Source organism: Nicotiana tabacum, chromosome 11 (assembly GCF_000715075.1).
Source record: "Nicotiana tabacum cultivar K326 chromosome 11, ASM71507v2, whole genome shotgun sequence".
Lineage (NCBI taxonomy): Eukaryota > Viridiplantae > Streptophyta > Magnoliopsida > Solanales > Solanaceae > Nicotiana > Nicotiana tabacum.
Genome location: NC_134090.1, coordinates 13,443,176 through 13,456,258, shown reverse-complemented (window position 1 = coordinate 13,456,258; position 13,083 = coordinate 13,443,176). Strand labels below are relative to the sequence as shown.

At 36.2% G+C, this 13,083-nt stretch overlaps 2 protein-coding genes across 3 annotated transcripts; both read left to right on the top strand.

Moving 5' to 3' along the window:
* The first annotated feature begins 224 nt into the window (after window positions 1-224).
* On the top strand, window positions 225-7,240 carry LOC107770046 (amino acid transporter AVT1C). 2 transcript variants are annotated; one of them, XM_075224804.1, is made up of 13 exons: window positions 225-441; window positions 1,335-1,574; window positions 2,723-3,036; window positions 3,126-3,340; window positions 3,601-3,624; window positions 3,734-3,914; window positions 4,354-4,573; window positions 4,796-4,931; window positions 5,014-5,037; window positions 5,348-5,489; window positions 5,817-5,860; window positions 5,966-6,028; window positions 6,880-7,240. In XM_075224804.1, exons 2-13 carry the CDS (start codon window positions 1,366-1,368, stop codon window positions 6,970-6,972), a joined length of 1,665 nt encoding a protein of 554 aa, XP_075080905.1. In that variant the 5' UTR covers window positions 225-441; window positions 1,335-1,365; the 3' UTR covers window positions 6,973-7,240. The 2 variants fall into 2 exon arrangements, with proteins under 2 accessions (XP_075080905.1, XP_075080906.1); XM_075224805.1 differs by lacking the exon at window positions 225-441 and adding an exon at window positions 479-617.
* Window positions 7,241-8,219: 979 nt separating this feature from the next.
* Window positions 8,220-12,691, top strand: LOC107770047 (thioredoxin-like 3-2, chloroplastic). Its single transcript, XM_016589308.2, has 5 exons — window positions 8,220-8,660; window positions 9,996-10,070; window positions 10,696-10,762; window positions 12,193-12,210; window positions 12,329-12,691. The coding sequence occupies exons 1-5, from the start codon at window positions 8,350-8,352 to the stop codon at window positions 12,434-12,436; spliced, it is 579 nt and encodes a 192-aa protein (XP_016444794.1). The 5' UTR covers window positions 8,220-8,349; the 3' UTR covers window positions 12,437-12,691.
* The last annotated feature ends 392 nt before the right edge of the window (window positions 12,692-13,083 follow it).

Genomic DNA, 13,083 nt, shown 5'->3' with positions numbered 1-13,083 from the left:
GCACTTTTGAGAAAAATATACTTAGAAGCAGTTTTCAAAAGTTTGGTCAAACACTAATTACTGCTCAAAAGTACTTTTCAAATTAATTAATCAAACACAAACTGCTCCTTACACTTTTTTAAAAAGTACTTTTGAGAAAAACACTTCTCAAAATAAGCTGATTTAGAAGCTTGGCCAAACGGACTATTATTATAAGTATTCAAAAACTCAGAAAACAACAATTTAACAATTCAAACATCAGCATAGCACAGCACAACATTATTAGCCTACTTTTATTACTCCTTCTGTCTCCCTATAATTTCAATAAATACTTATCACATAAATCTGAGTGTCTGCTGCTGAAACTTTTTGTTAGTTGCAGTGGAAAAGCCTCCTGAATTTTTGAACCTTTTGAGCAACTCTTTTGACATTCATATCTCAGAATTCCTCTTGGACTATAAAGTAAGAAACTTTTTTCTTTTCTAATTATAGTAACTTTGTGCACTGTGTTCTTTATGATTAGATATTTTTTTGGTTTCTCACCCTCGTGTTGCGGTACCCATGCTGGAGCCCAACTTTATCGCTGCGAAACGCTCCATTCGGAGCAAGCCTCCTATCAAATATTTTTCCACAATACGGTTCGAACCGAGACCTTTGATTAAGCTCCACCTCATCCTTTCATGGTTTTATGATTAGATATTGGTTTCTGGTTGTCTCTTTATAAACTCTAAAATTTCCTCAAATCATACTCCACATAGGGAGAAAGTGAAAAAGTCTCAGTTGTATTTACTGTTGATTCTTGAATCTGCAAATTTGTGCGTGTGTGTGTGTGTTTTCTTTTTTTTTTTTTTCTTTTTTTTTTGCAATTGGGTGTCTAAATAATAGGGAATTGTCTTTGGAAAGTTGAACTTTTTTCAAAGATCTTTGACATAACCACTAATTTTGCTCCATGATTTCAGGAAAAGATTTTATCTTTTTTTTTCTCCGTCTTATTATATGTTTTTTTTCGTTGTGGTCCAAATTTCAAGGCATTTTTTATTGTGAATAAAAAAGATTCTTGCTTTTTGAATCTTGACCTATCCTTTTTATGGGGTATCCGTTAATTTCTTCATTACAAATTTTAAAGTGTATGACTAACATGAAATGCCTTACACCTTGAATTTGAACATGTGATCTTAAGCAAATTTTGAACCATTATTGTATTAGAATCTTTCCTTATGTCAAGGGAATCCAAAAGCTTTTATATATATAATATATATAGAAAGATTCCATTTTTCAGTTGATTCATTGGTTTCCATTTTAAAGTTTGATTCTGTACTCTAAATGGGAATCTGAGGAGAATTTGTGGTATGCAGAGTTTTTTGAGGGGTTGAAAGGAGACATAAGATGAAGAATTCTGTCTCTGAACATAGTTTCTACATTGAGAGCGACGACGACGATGATCATCAGGAGGAGAAGCAATTGGATAAACCTGAAAATGAAGATGGAAATGACTCTGATTCTTCCAATTACTCTAATGATGATAACAATGAAAACGATTTCCCGGACAGCAAACCGAGTTCTTTCAACCCTCCTGCTTGGCCTCAAAGTTACAGGTATTCATATTTTTTTCACTTTGCCTCTTTCAATAGATTGAGTTAGAATAGATATGTGTATCAATTTGGGGTTTAACTTTTAGTATTTTTTATTTTTTTATTTTGTATGGTATTAGTCTTATTTGAGTGGCATGGTCAATGAGGATTCATACAGCGACCTCAACTTGTTGAAAAGTAACTGCTGCTGTTGTTTGGCAGCAAAATTGGGTTTCTCTGTTCATTGATTGATTATTTTTCCACTATGAACTGCATTGGGAGATGAATCTTTTGAAGTTTTCATAGCTCATTGGAGTTCAATCAATAGTTCCATTTCTTGAATGATTACTTGTTAGATTTCACTTTTGCTCCTCTTCCTGTTTACATGTAGTTTTCAGCTTTGCGCTTTCAGCTCTGATAGGAGAATGTTTACTTGTAATGATAATTGTTTAATTCATTGTTTTTTTGTTTCATTCTTGAGCCGAGGGTCTATTGGAAACAACCTCTGTACTTTCCCAGTGTAGGGGTAAGGTGCGTACACATTACCCTTCCCAGACCCCACTTATGGGATTACCGCTGGGTTTGTTGTTGTTGTTGTATTGTCTTCTGGTTTCAAATTTTGAATAAAAACATGAGCTGAGCATATGCTTCTAATCATTCTGGTTATGAGTTTATAATATTATCTTACTTCAGGAGCATTTTTAATTAAAGAGTTTCCAACTCAAAAAAAAAATTGAATGGCCAGCATTGCTTGGTGAACCTGAATGAGATTAAGAAACCGACATATTTAGTCATCAATGCGAGAAGGAGAGGGTGTTGAAATGGGGAAGGAAAAGGTTGAGGGAAATTTAGCTTCGCTGGAACTTCATGTAGTTCTTATCACTGGCATTAACATGGGAATTATGAAAGAAGAAGATAACGAATCTCTTCACTATGTTAGATTTTCCTCCACAAATTATTCAATATGATTCCTGATGCGCGTAAAAAGTGCTTTTGTGTGTTGTTTTGTGGTTAACAACCGATGGATCATTTGCTGTTGTTAGCCCCTGTAATCTCCGATGACGATGCAAAGCTTTTCTCCCGAGTGCTTCATGTCTCAAATGAGTTTTGTCTAGTTTGCAATGTCTTACTTATATATCCCACCTCTAATCTTTGCGAAACACTTGTTTCAGGCAATCTATGGATATATATAGTAGTGTACCGTCTCCAAGTCTTACTTTCCTGGGGACACCTTCATTAACACGTTTAGGCAGCTCGTTCCTTGCCTCATCACTTACAAGGAGACACACTCCTGAAGTGTTACCCTCTCTTCATAAACCTCTCATAGGAGACGAGCAAGCACCACATGAGCGACGTAGCTCTCATACTTTGTTGCCTCCTCTTCCGTCAAGGAGGTCTGCTATTAAGAAATTTCCTGATGAGAAATCGGTTGCACATGAATTTCCAGTTTCCCGTCAAAGTTCCTATGGCCAAGGCGTGCTAAATGGTTAGTATTCTGTACACAGTTTTATGTTCCAATCAAACGGTTGGTGAGCAACATAGTTTTTACAAATGCTTTTTTTAATTTTCATACAGGTATTAATGTTCTATGTGGAGTAGGAATCCTTTCTACTCCTTATGCTGTGAAGGAAGGTGGATGGGCAGGGCTTTCTATATTATTCATCTTCGGTGTGCTATCTTACTATACTGGCATTCTCCTCAGATACTGCTTGGACAGCCAACCAGGGCTCGAGACTTATCCGGATATTGGTCAGGCAGCCTTTGGTACAGTGGGAAGAATTATCATATCGGTATGTCCTTTTGGCTTTCAGTTGTCTTTGCACTTCAACCAACGCTTGATAACAGAGATATAAAGATGATAAATTTTGTAGGTAAAGAATGCTGAGGAATCGCTGTGGAACATATTTTAACTTTTTGGCCAATCATCAACGATTCCTGATACGTAGATAATCTTAGACTAGCTACATATTTAACACTTTAAGCAAATGTATGCAATCATCACCGATTTCTGATACTGCTTCTTTCTTGTTCTATGTATTTGTGGATGCAGATAATATTATACGTGGAATTATATGTAAGTTTATGTTGCCTGCACGTCGTCCGTAACATCCTTTGTCCTTTTAATTTCTAAATGTGTGCCTCATCCTGATATGTGCTTCATTACTGTTGTCCTTCACTTGCAGTCCTGTTGTGTTGAATACATAATTTTGGAGGGCGATAACCTGTCGGCTTTATTTCCAAATGCACATTTAAATTTGGGAGGGTTTCAATTAGATGCACGGCATCTCTTTGCTTTGATAACCACCTTAGCTGTTCTTCCTACCGTTTGGTTGCGCGATCTCACAGTTCTTAGTTGCATCTCAGGTAAGTGGCTAACTTCCTATAAGAAGAGCTTCATATCTGTATAGCCAAAAGTGGTGGCTGATAGCATTTCTATGCGTGCGCGCGCGCACACACAAAAAAAAGGGCAGCCCGGTGCACTAAGCTCCCACTATGCGCGAGGTTCGGGGAATGGCCGGACCACAAAGGTCTATTGTACGCAGTCTTACCGTGCATTTCTGCAAGAGGCTGTTTCCACGGCTTGAACCCGTGACCTCCTGGTCACACGGCAACAACTTTACCAGTTACCCAAGGCTCCCCTTCACACACACACTGAAAAAATTGTCTAGTTCTTGTGAGCTTCTCTTATGATACTACTAAAGTTTTGGCATTTTCCTGTATCGACTGTTGGACAATGAAAACTAAAAACAGAAAACAAGTGTTGGACAATGAGAATTCTGAAATGGATGTGTATAATTTTCAGCTGGAGGAGTTATTGCTTCTGTAATGGTCGTCATTTGCTTGTACTGGCTTGGCTTAGTGGATCATGTTGGCTCTCAAAGCGAACATACTGTACTGAATGTTTCTAGTCTCCCTGTTGCTATCGGACTTTATGGATACTGTTACTCCGGACATGCAGTTTTTCCCAATATATATACATCATTGGAGAAACGCAGTCAATTCCCTGCTGTCCTCTTAACCAGGTATTTAGTTTTGCGGAAACTAATGCATGTACGTTAAACTTTGTTCGTGTAGATAATCCGAGGTGGACCCAATAGTCAAACATGTCGGTTTCAAATGATGAAACTCTTAGCCTGAACACATTGTATTTTTGAAATTATGCGTTGGGAATTTAATATTTGTTGAATTTTTTTGCATCATATTGTTTCCTTATTTTTGTTAACATGGATATAATTTGGATGCAGTTTCGGTATTGTGACTGTGTTGTATGCTGGAGCAGCTGTGATGGGATACATGATGTTTGGCGACTCAGCTGAATCCCAGTTTACTCTAAACTTGCCCACAAATTTAGTTGCCTCCAAAATTGCTTTTTGGACAACCGTAAGTAAAACCTGATCGATTATGTTCTCTCCTTGATACAACTACTTGAACATGTGATGACAATTTTCTGCTTCTTTTGCAGATTGTTAATCCATTCACAAAATATCCTTTTCTGGACTCCATGATTTTATTCTTTTCACTGCATTGCACTACTTCAAATATGTTATTAAAATAAGACGTCAAACTGAGGATAAGGGAAGGGGAGCCTTGGCGTAACTGGTAAAGTTGTTTCCATGTGACCAGGAGGTCATGGGTTCGAGCCGGCCTCTTGCAGAAATGCAGGGTAAGGTTGCGTACAATAAACCCTTGTGGTCCGGCCCTTCCCCGGACCCCGCTCATAGCGGGAACTTTAGAAAATTTCCTTTTAAGATAATTTTGGCAAAGGTAGAATATCTTCCTTAACTAGAAACACATATGCTTTAACCATGGCCCCTGTTGCTATGAGTTTGGAGGAGTTGATACCATCGAACCACGCCAAATCTCACATGTACGGAGTCCTTATTAGAACTGCACTTGTGATATCCACATTACTTGTGGCGCTTAAAGTTCCTTTTTTTGGTAAGTTAAGTTGCTATAATTATCTTTATCATTTTTGCCTTTGTATCTTTTCTGAGCCGAGGGTCTACCAGAAACAACCTCTCTACTTTCTCAAGGTGGCGGTAAGGTCTGCATACATACTAACTCTCCCCAGACCCTACATGTGGGATTACGCTGGGTTTGTTGTTGTTGTAAGCTTTCATAAAAGTACATTAACAATATTATGTTATTAATCCCCTTTAACGCTTTAGGAGCGATCTTGCTCCCAAAAATATCAACAGAACTGTGATATTAAACTTACCTATGTAACATTCATTGCCTTAAAAGACTTTTTACTTTAACCTGCAGGATTTGTGATGGCATTGATTGGATCATTATTTACAATGCTAGTTGTGAGTCCTTTTCTACCAGTTTATGTTTTTTGTTAAATAGGTTTTCTGTTTCCGTTTTTTGTATTTATAGATTTGTACTAATATATGATCTTTCTATTATTCCAGACATTGATCCTACCTTGTGCTTGCTTCTTGAGAATATTGAAAGGAAAAACAAGTCCAATTCAGGTACAACAGATGTTTCCCTCTGTTATCAGATAGGACAAAGATAGCGCGCGTATACTTTGTTTTAATTGTTAGTTTAGGTGAAAAACACGGTAATTATCAAGTTTTAGTCAAAACTCAATCGACTCATCAGCTTATATAGTCGAATTAATTTGAATTACATTATGTATAAACCTTGTGTTAAAAACGACATTATTTCCCAATTGTTCTTTGTATGTTATAAAATATAAACATCTTTATATATATAGAAACACACACACATATTCTGAATCTTTTTGCATATGTACATATATAGTTTGAGTCAAAAGTAATGGGTTTAGTCGAACCACTGAACCCGCCCTAAATCTGCCTCTGATATGTACATTTATGTAAACTATATGTCTCCTAATTCATCATCCACGTTGTTAGCATTACCGTCCTTGGTGATGGAACTTGTTCTTTTATCCTTTTCTCAGTGTTGTCAAAGGCACGCATTAAGCGTGCTTAAGCCTTGAAGCGAGGTGCAACACATGTTGAGCGGTTTGCGTTGCTTAGTCGACGCTTCAGTGTCGCCCTCAAAGCTCTAAGGCATACTTTTCCTTGCTAATGAGCGTAATTCTAAAGAGGCAACACTAGACAATTGATATTTCACTTTATCGTAATCTTTTTTTTTTCAATTTCTTTGTTCATATATTTTTAATTCATGCTTATAATTATTAGTCTTTGACTAGCCAATACATATTTGTATTGCTTCTCCTTTTGCGCCTTTTTTCACCGAAGCCCACGCTTTCTTAGCGCGTTGCGCTTAAAGCCCCAGCAGACCTTAAAGCTTTTTTGCGCTTTTCGCTTTTGATAACACTGCCTCTTTTATGCAGGTATCAGCATGTATACTTATTATCATAATTGGTGTCATATCAGCAGTTATTGGGTCCTATTCAGCTCTCTCCAAAATCATCCAAAGTTTATGAGTTAAAATTTTGGTAATACAAACAATGGCTGCAGATATTTTCAAGTCTATTATTATACAAAATTCTATTTTATACTATGTAGTATGGTTCTCAGAGTGTTCTCCTTTTCTGAATAAGTCTCAAGCTTGTGATTTTGATACAATCATTTTTTTTATCTTTGTCCCGCAATCTTTATTCTTATTGTCGTTTAGGGAAGAAATATTATGTGATTTGATTGCCTGTTACTCAAAACATATGGCCATATATAGAGAATATGTTTATTGCTTCATTTTCTGTTCTTACACTCTAATTGAGTCTTGAGGTTTTATTCTTTTAGAATTTTTTTCATTTTTTTGGTTTCATCGAAAATGATTGAAAGAATATTTATTTTGATATAATAATAAGATCTACCCTTGAAATTTATTAGTTATTCAAAAGTTAGAATTGGTAATATGTTCCTTCCAAGTTCCTTTTTCTAACTCTCGTACGCTCTCTCTTTACATTGTAATTGAATTTTCTTACTTATTTGATGGGAGCTTACTTAGTATTAAAATCGAGTTAGCAAAAAGTATGAAAAGTTGACTCGTTTCAGCCAACTTCTTTCTTTTCTTCAAATCTTTCTTTTGGCTTTTGAAATTTTGATTTGTATAGCTACTCATTTGTGGCTTTTGGCTTCTGTAAGATTGGTGATTTTTTCCAAATCTTCTTCTTAATACGGAGTTTTCCAACCTATTATAAGAGAGACTTTGGAGGCGAATACCCGTAGACGGGGAGGAGGGGTATCATGACTATTATTTTAGCCGAACTCTTATCTATCTTAGGAAATGGATATTGGAATGTCTATTGAATTTTTCCTTCTAATCTTGGATTCTAACAACGCTAAGAGCATAGAAAATCAATAACGCTTATATATCATCTTTTATCCAAAAATAAAAGCCTCTTCAGCACCACTAGGCGCATTCATACAGCTAATATTAGTAAAACTAATCTCAATGTCATAATATACTTGTTTATTCTTTAGAAGAAAATCTGGCATAATCAAAGACATTACAACGAGCTCATGGAGCAAATTCTAAAATTTGTAATACTGAATTGCAATATAAAGTAAAAACACATAAAAATAAGTACATTTAGAGTCAACCAAAGCAAATACATAAACAGACGTCCCAGATTCAAGTTCTAGGAATGAAGCGATCCAATGCATAATTAGACATATCGGTTCAAGCTTCAGGTCGCTTAATAACGAAAAAGGACCCCTAAATGGGACATCGCATGCCTGCCAAAGACGCCAACGTTGCACGTGCAATGCACGCTTAACTCCTCTCCCCTTCTTCAACTACACTGCCAATTGCCCCTGTGATGTGACTCGTAATTCATAACCAACAGCAGGTCAACCCAATGTCTAGCTCTACACAATTCTCTCCAGTTATTCAACAATTATATCCCAAGAAATCAAACCAATCCTACATATCAAACTTCAAATGTCTAAAATTAATGCATGTCTTCCCAATATCTGTAAATTGTTCAAAAATTCATTTAAAATTCAGAGCTAGAGCTGAGGTTTTGGAAAATAACCGTGAAGAAAGTTCTGTACAAGATCTTGATAATTCACCAGCTTCAGTTGAGCTACAACCTATTTCTAGTGAAGCTCAATTTGATCGGGTCATTTCTGAAGCCCAGCAAATTGATGAATCCGTTGTAATTCTATGGTACGTGAATTATTCGTATTTGTGATTCATGTCTTTCATATGGAAAAAATAGCGCAAGAACATTATTTTCTTGTTGGAACATATGAAAGAAATAAAGGGTTATTATCTAATTGGAAAAAAAATAAAAGGGTTATAAAGTTTTTTTTTTGCCTTTTTTGGTTTGTAATTAATTTTGCAGTTGTCTTTTGTAAAAAGCAGAGTAAATTGGTTTTATTTTCTCATGTTGGCCTTTTATTTTTGAATGGAAATATGGAGTGGAGCTTAACTAGAACTTCATGCTGGTATTTTGGGGTTTTATGCTGTTTTATTAGTATTTGAAGTTGGCGTTGTGTAAAGGATGTGTTTTACAGTAGAGAAGCCACGAATTTCATCTACAAACTTGAAAGAAGTAGAAAAAAAGGGTAATATATGTTATATACCTCTAAAAATCTAATATTTTACCTATATAATTTTTCGTCGAAGGGTGGTCAATTGACCATCCTTAGGGCTATGTAGCTTCGCCCCTGTGTGTTTTTTTTTGTTATAATTTGGTATTTTGGCATGTTATATTGGTAGAACAGTAGTTATGGGGATGGCTCGAGTATAAGTCAACCAAGTGATGGAATGAAATTTCTGAAAATGTGAAACAAATAACTCAATAAGAAGTGCTAATATATAGGAAGTACACATGAAAAGTTCCAAATATTGAGAGATTACATGCAATTAGAGGGCTCAATTATGTATAGTGTCTTACAATGTTCTACACTATGCAGATGCAAGAGTTTCTTGTACAGGTTACATGTTTGAAATTTAATACCCATTTACATTCCTAGGCAGATGCAAGAGTTTCATTTGTAGTTTCCATGTGCCTCTCGTAACTTTAGCATAGCAGGGTAGAAGTGAATGGTTTGAATTCTCATATTTAGTCTCTGATCCTTATTCCATGTACAATGTGACCAGGAGGTCACGGACTCACGGGTTCAAGCCGTGGAAACAGTCTCTTGCAGAAATGTAGGGTAAGGCTGCATACAATAGACCCTTGTGGTCCTTCCCCCCACATAGCGGGAGGTTAGTGCACCGGGCTGCCCTTTAGAAGAGGAAGGTGTTCCATTTTGCTTCTAGGAGTCACAATCTTTTTCTACTGATGCATGTATTGGGAAACCTAGAATAGTTTCCACTTTTGTGGCCCTGCAAAAGATTGAAACACCTTAGTCTTAAATAAGTCTGTGGCTTAGCATATAGATGTTGTATCAGTTATTCTTCTGGAAAAGGTTATTTATATGTAATATATGAAATATTATCAAGAAAGAAGCTGGTATTAAGTTGATGTAATTTTGAATCTTTTTGAATCTGCAGGATGGCAACCTGGTGTCGCAAATGCATATACTTGAAACCAAAATTGGAAAAATTAGCTGCTGACTACTTCCCAAGGTTGTGCTCTCTTGCATCTCCCTTCAGATATAGCACCTTGCATTAAAAAGGCTTTATCTAGGCCTAAAGTGTACTTTTTTTGCAATTTGTTCCTGCACGATTTGCGATTAGCTTTTGTGCTCCTCTTCAAACTTTTTGCTGATCAACTTCCGCACTACTCTTCAAACTTGTCGCTATCTGTCATATGAGATATTTCAAAACTTTGGATTTTTGTGACATTTATTGCTAGTTTCTGTGAATATTTTTGAGAAGGATTACGTGCTCTGAATTTTTCTCTTGTAGTTCTTTTATTGCTTCCTGAAAGACTCAATAATAAATTGGTGAACAGTTCTCATGTTATCAAATAAGTCCCGGTGATTCAGATAGCAGGGAAGGATTGAGGACACTTAAATTACTCGAGTTCATAAATTTGGATGAGGACGGTGGCTATTTATATTACTTCTAAAACTAGAATTTCAAGGATCAATTTTTAGTTAAGGCAGTAATTGCTCATGCTTAACTGCTTGTTTGCGGATGAAGTATCTTGTGTGTACTTGGTATGCATTGTGCATCACTTTCTTGCGATTGAATAGCTTTAGTTGAATTTGGGTACTGATCTGAATCTTCTGCTATCTTGATTTTACAGAACACGCTTTTACTGTGTTGATGTCAATAATGTTCCACACAAGCTTGTGGTTCGTGCAGGAATAACTGTAAGGTTTCCTTTCCCCTAAATCTACCAAATGGTTGATGTCTTTTTGCTATGTAATTATTGACTACTAAACTTACAACAACAACCATAAACCCAGTGGGATCCCACAAGTGGGATCTGGAGAGGGTAGTGTTGTACGCAGACGTGACGTTCCCCTACCCTGGGAAGGTAGAGAGGCTGTTTCCAATAGACCCTCGGCTCAGGAATATTGACTACTAAACTTGTAAAGCATATAAAAATTTACTCAAACTCCTCAGGCTGTTTGAGACACCATCTTTGCAACTAGCCAGTTTGCAGCATTCCCTTACGAAAGCATAAAAAAATCTTTTTTCTTTCTAGACTGTCAATGGATTGTACGTAGTTATTCTTTTTAATAATGATGGTGTCCTAGCCAGATAATGTGCACTTCAATCAATTCATCAAGTACCTGCTCCTCTCACCTAGGTATCTGGTTAACTCTTTGGCTAAGGCTTAGACCGACGTGGTGTTGCATTTGTTGATATTCGAACCTTGGTTCTTAGGAGTGTTACCGCAATTCCTCGATTGCTAAAATCTACCCCCTTGCGGCTAAATCCTATAGCTTTTAATTGAGCTTAGATGCTGAAGCTGGATGTGATTTCTTGGCCTTAAAGTCCAGACCCAAGTAGAATTTTTCCAGATGCGTTGCATCCAAATTCGTGTTATCTGTCTGGCCGAATACCTAATCCAATAATCTTTTCAGAAGTAATAATAAATTACAGTTTAATTAGATAAGAGGTACCTATTTTACATGTACTAGGAGATGCAGTACCTTTAGGTGAATTAGCAAACAATGGCTAGAAAACCATAAATAGGACGATAGGGCGTAGTTTGACTGTAAAAGTTGATACAGCATGTTTAGAAAAATGTTTACATGCACACGATTTCTGAAATTAGAAATAAGTAGAAGATAGCTTTACCTCGTGATGGTTAAACTAGGCAGGGCGGAGCTAGCATTTCGGTTGCAGGTTCGGCCGAACTCAATAGCTTTGATCCAAACCCTATATTTGTCTGTATTCGTCTAAGAAATCCATTGAAAATATACAAATAAATTTAGAACCCAGTAGCTTAAAAAGATTAGAATTCCAAACCCATAAGCTTCAACTAGGCCATCTGTTTTCGGGCAATGTGGCAGAGAGCAAAAGATATGATTTTCACCCCACAATTTAGACTCCACTCAATATATACAGCTAGCATGCAGCTGTCATAAGATATTAAGATGTATAAATCCTTTACTTGCTAAAAGCAGATCTTTTCACTAAGAAAACATTGTCTTTCATTTGTATAAAGTGGTACTGTTGTGTCATTGGAGTTATTTGATTAGTTACGTGCAATACTGTGTCTTGAATTTATTCTCTTCATTTAATGATGTTTTCATGTGTCCAAATCTCTGTGGCAACAAAACATGAACAGAAAATGCCGACCATACAGGTAACAAACTCATTTTGTTTAGCTGCTCGAAAGCTAACTTTACTCGTATGGTTTTAGCTTCAAATGCTTCTTATCATCTTCATGGTTAAATGATAGTATGAATGTTGCTTATGTGCAGTTATGGAGGGACGGAAATAAACAAGCGGAAGTAATTGGAGGCCACAAAGCATATTTAGTCGTTACTGAGGTTCGCGATATGATAGAAAATGAAGAAAATAATTTATAACTTGAAGGCATATCCAAAACTTGCAGAATTCATGTATCCTGTTTTGTTCTGATCTCATATTATTCCCAGTTCTGTACAAATTTTCAAGATGCCATTCAATAAATTGTTATTCTTCACATGTACTTTTGAAAGGATAACCATACACAGATACTGACTTTTTGTCTCAACATTATAGCAAAGGTGTTTATTTTTTTTTTTTCCATGTATCCTGTACATTTCTTGACATGAATTGTTAATAAGGATTCATATTGCTTACTCCAACTTGTTTGGGACGGACAGAGGCGTAGTTGTTGTTATTGCTGTTCTTGAACCCTTATAATATAGATTTTAACTTCTATTAAACATGTATATTCAGGCGTAGTTGTTGTTATTGCTGTTCTTGAACCCTTATCCTATAGATTTTGACTTCTATTAAACATGGTATAATATACAGCATCTGGCATGATAGCTTGTTCTACGCAATTTCACCCCTGCACCACCTAGGTGCACTGTTCAATTCCCATCAAAGACCTTTCCTTTTTATTTTTTCTCTTACTAATCACAAATCAGAAACACTTAACCCCACGAAAGAATTTTAAAAAATGAAAAATCCTCGGTAAAATGATGGAGTATATAAAATCTCAAAATTGGTTTAGCCTCGCAAAGAA

Coding starts and splice junctions, on each gene's coding strand:
- LOC107770046 (XM_075224804.1), top strand. CDS start 1,366: ATGAAGAATTCTGTCTCTGAACATAGTTTCTACATTGAGAGCGACGAC. Junction 5,861..5,965: donor CATTATTTACAATGCTAGTT/GTGAGTCCTTTT, acceptor CTATTATTCCAG/ACATTGATCCTACCTTGTGC. Junction 6,029..6,879: donor GAAAAACAAGTCCAATTCAG/GTACAACAGATG, acceptor TCTTTTATGCAG/GTATCAGCATGTATACTTAT.
- LOC107770047 (XM_016589308.2), top strand. CDS start 8,350: ATGTCTAGCTCTACACAATTCTCTCCAGTTATTCAACAATTATATCCC. Junction 8,661..9,995: donor GAATCCGTTGTAATTCTATG/GTACGTGAATTA, acceptor TTGAATCTGCAG/GATGGCAACCTGGTGTCGCA. Junction 10,071..10,695: donor GCTGCTGACTACTTCCCAAG/GTTGTGCTCTCT, acceptor TTGATTTTACAG/AACACGCTTTTACTGTGTTG.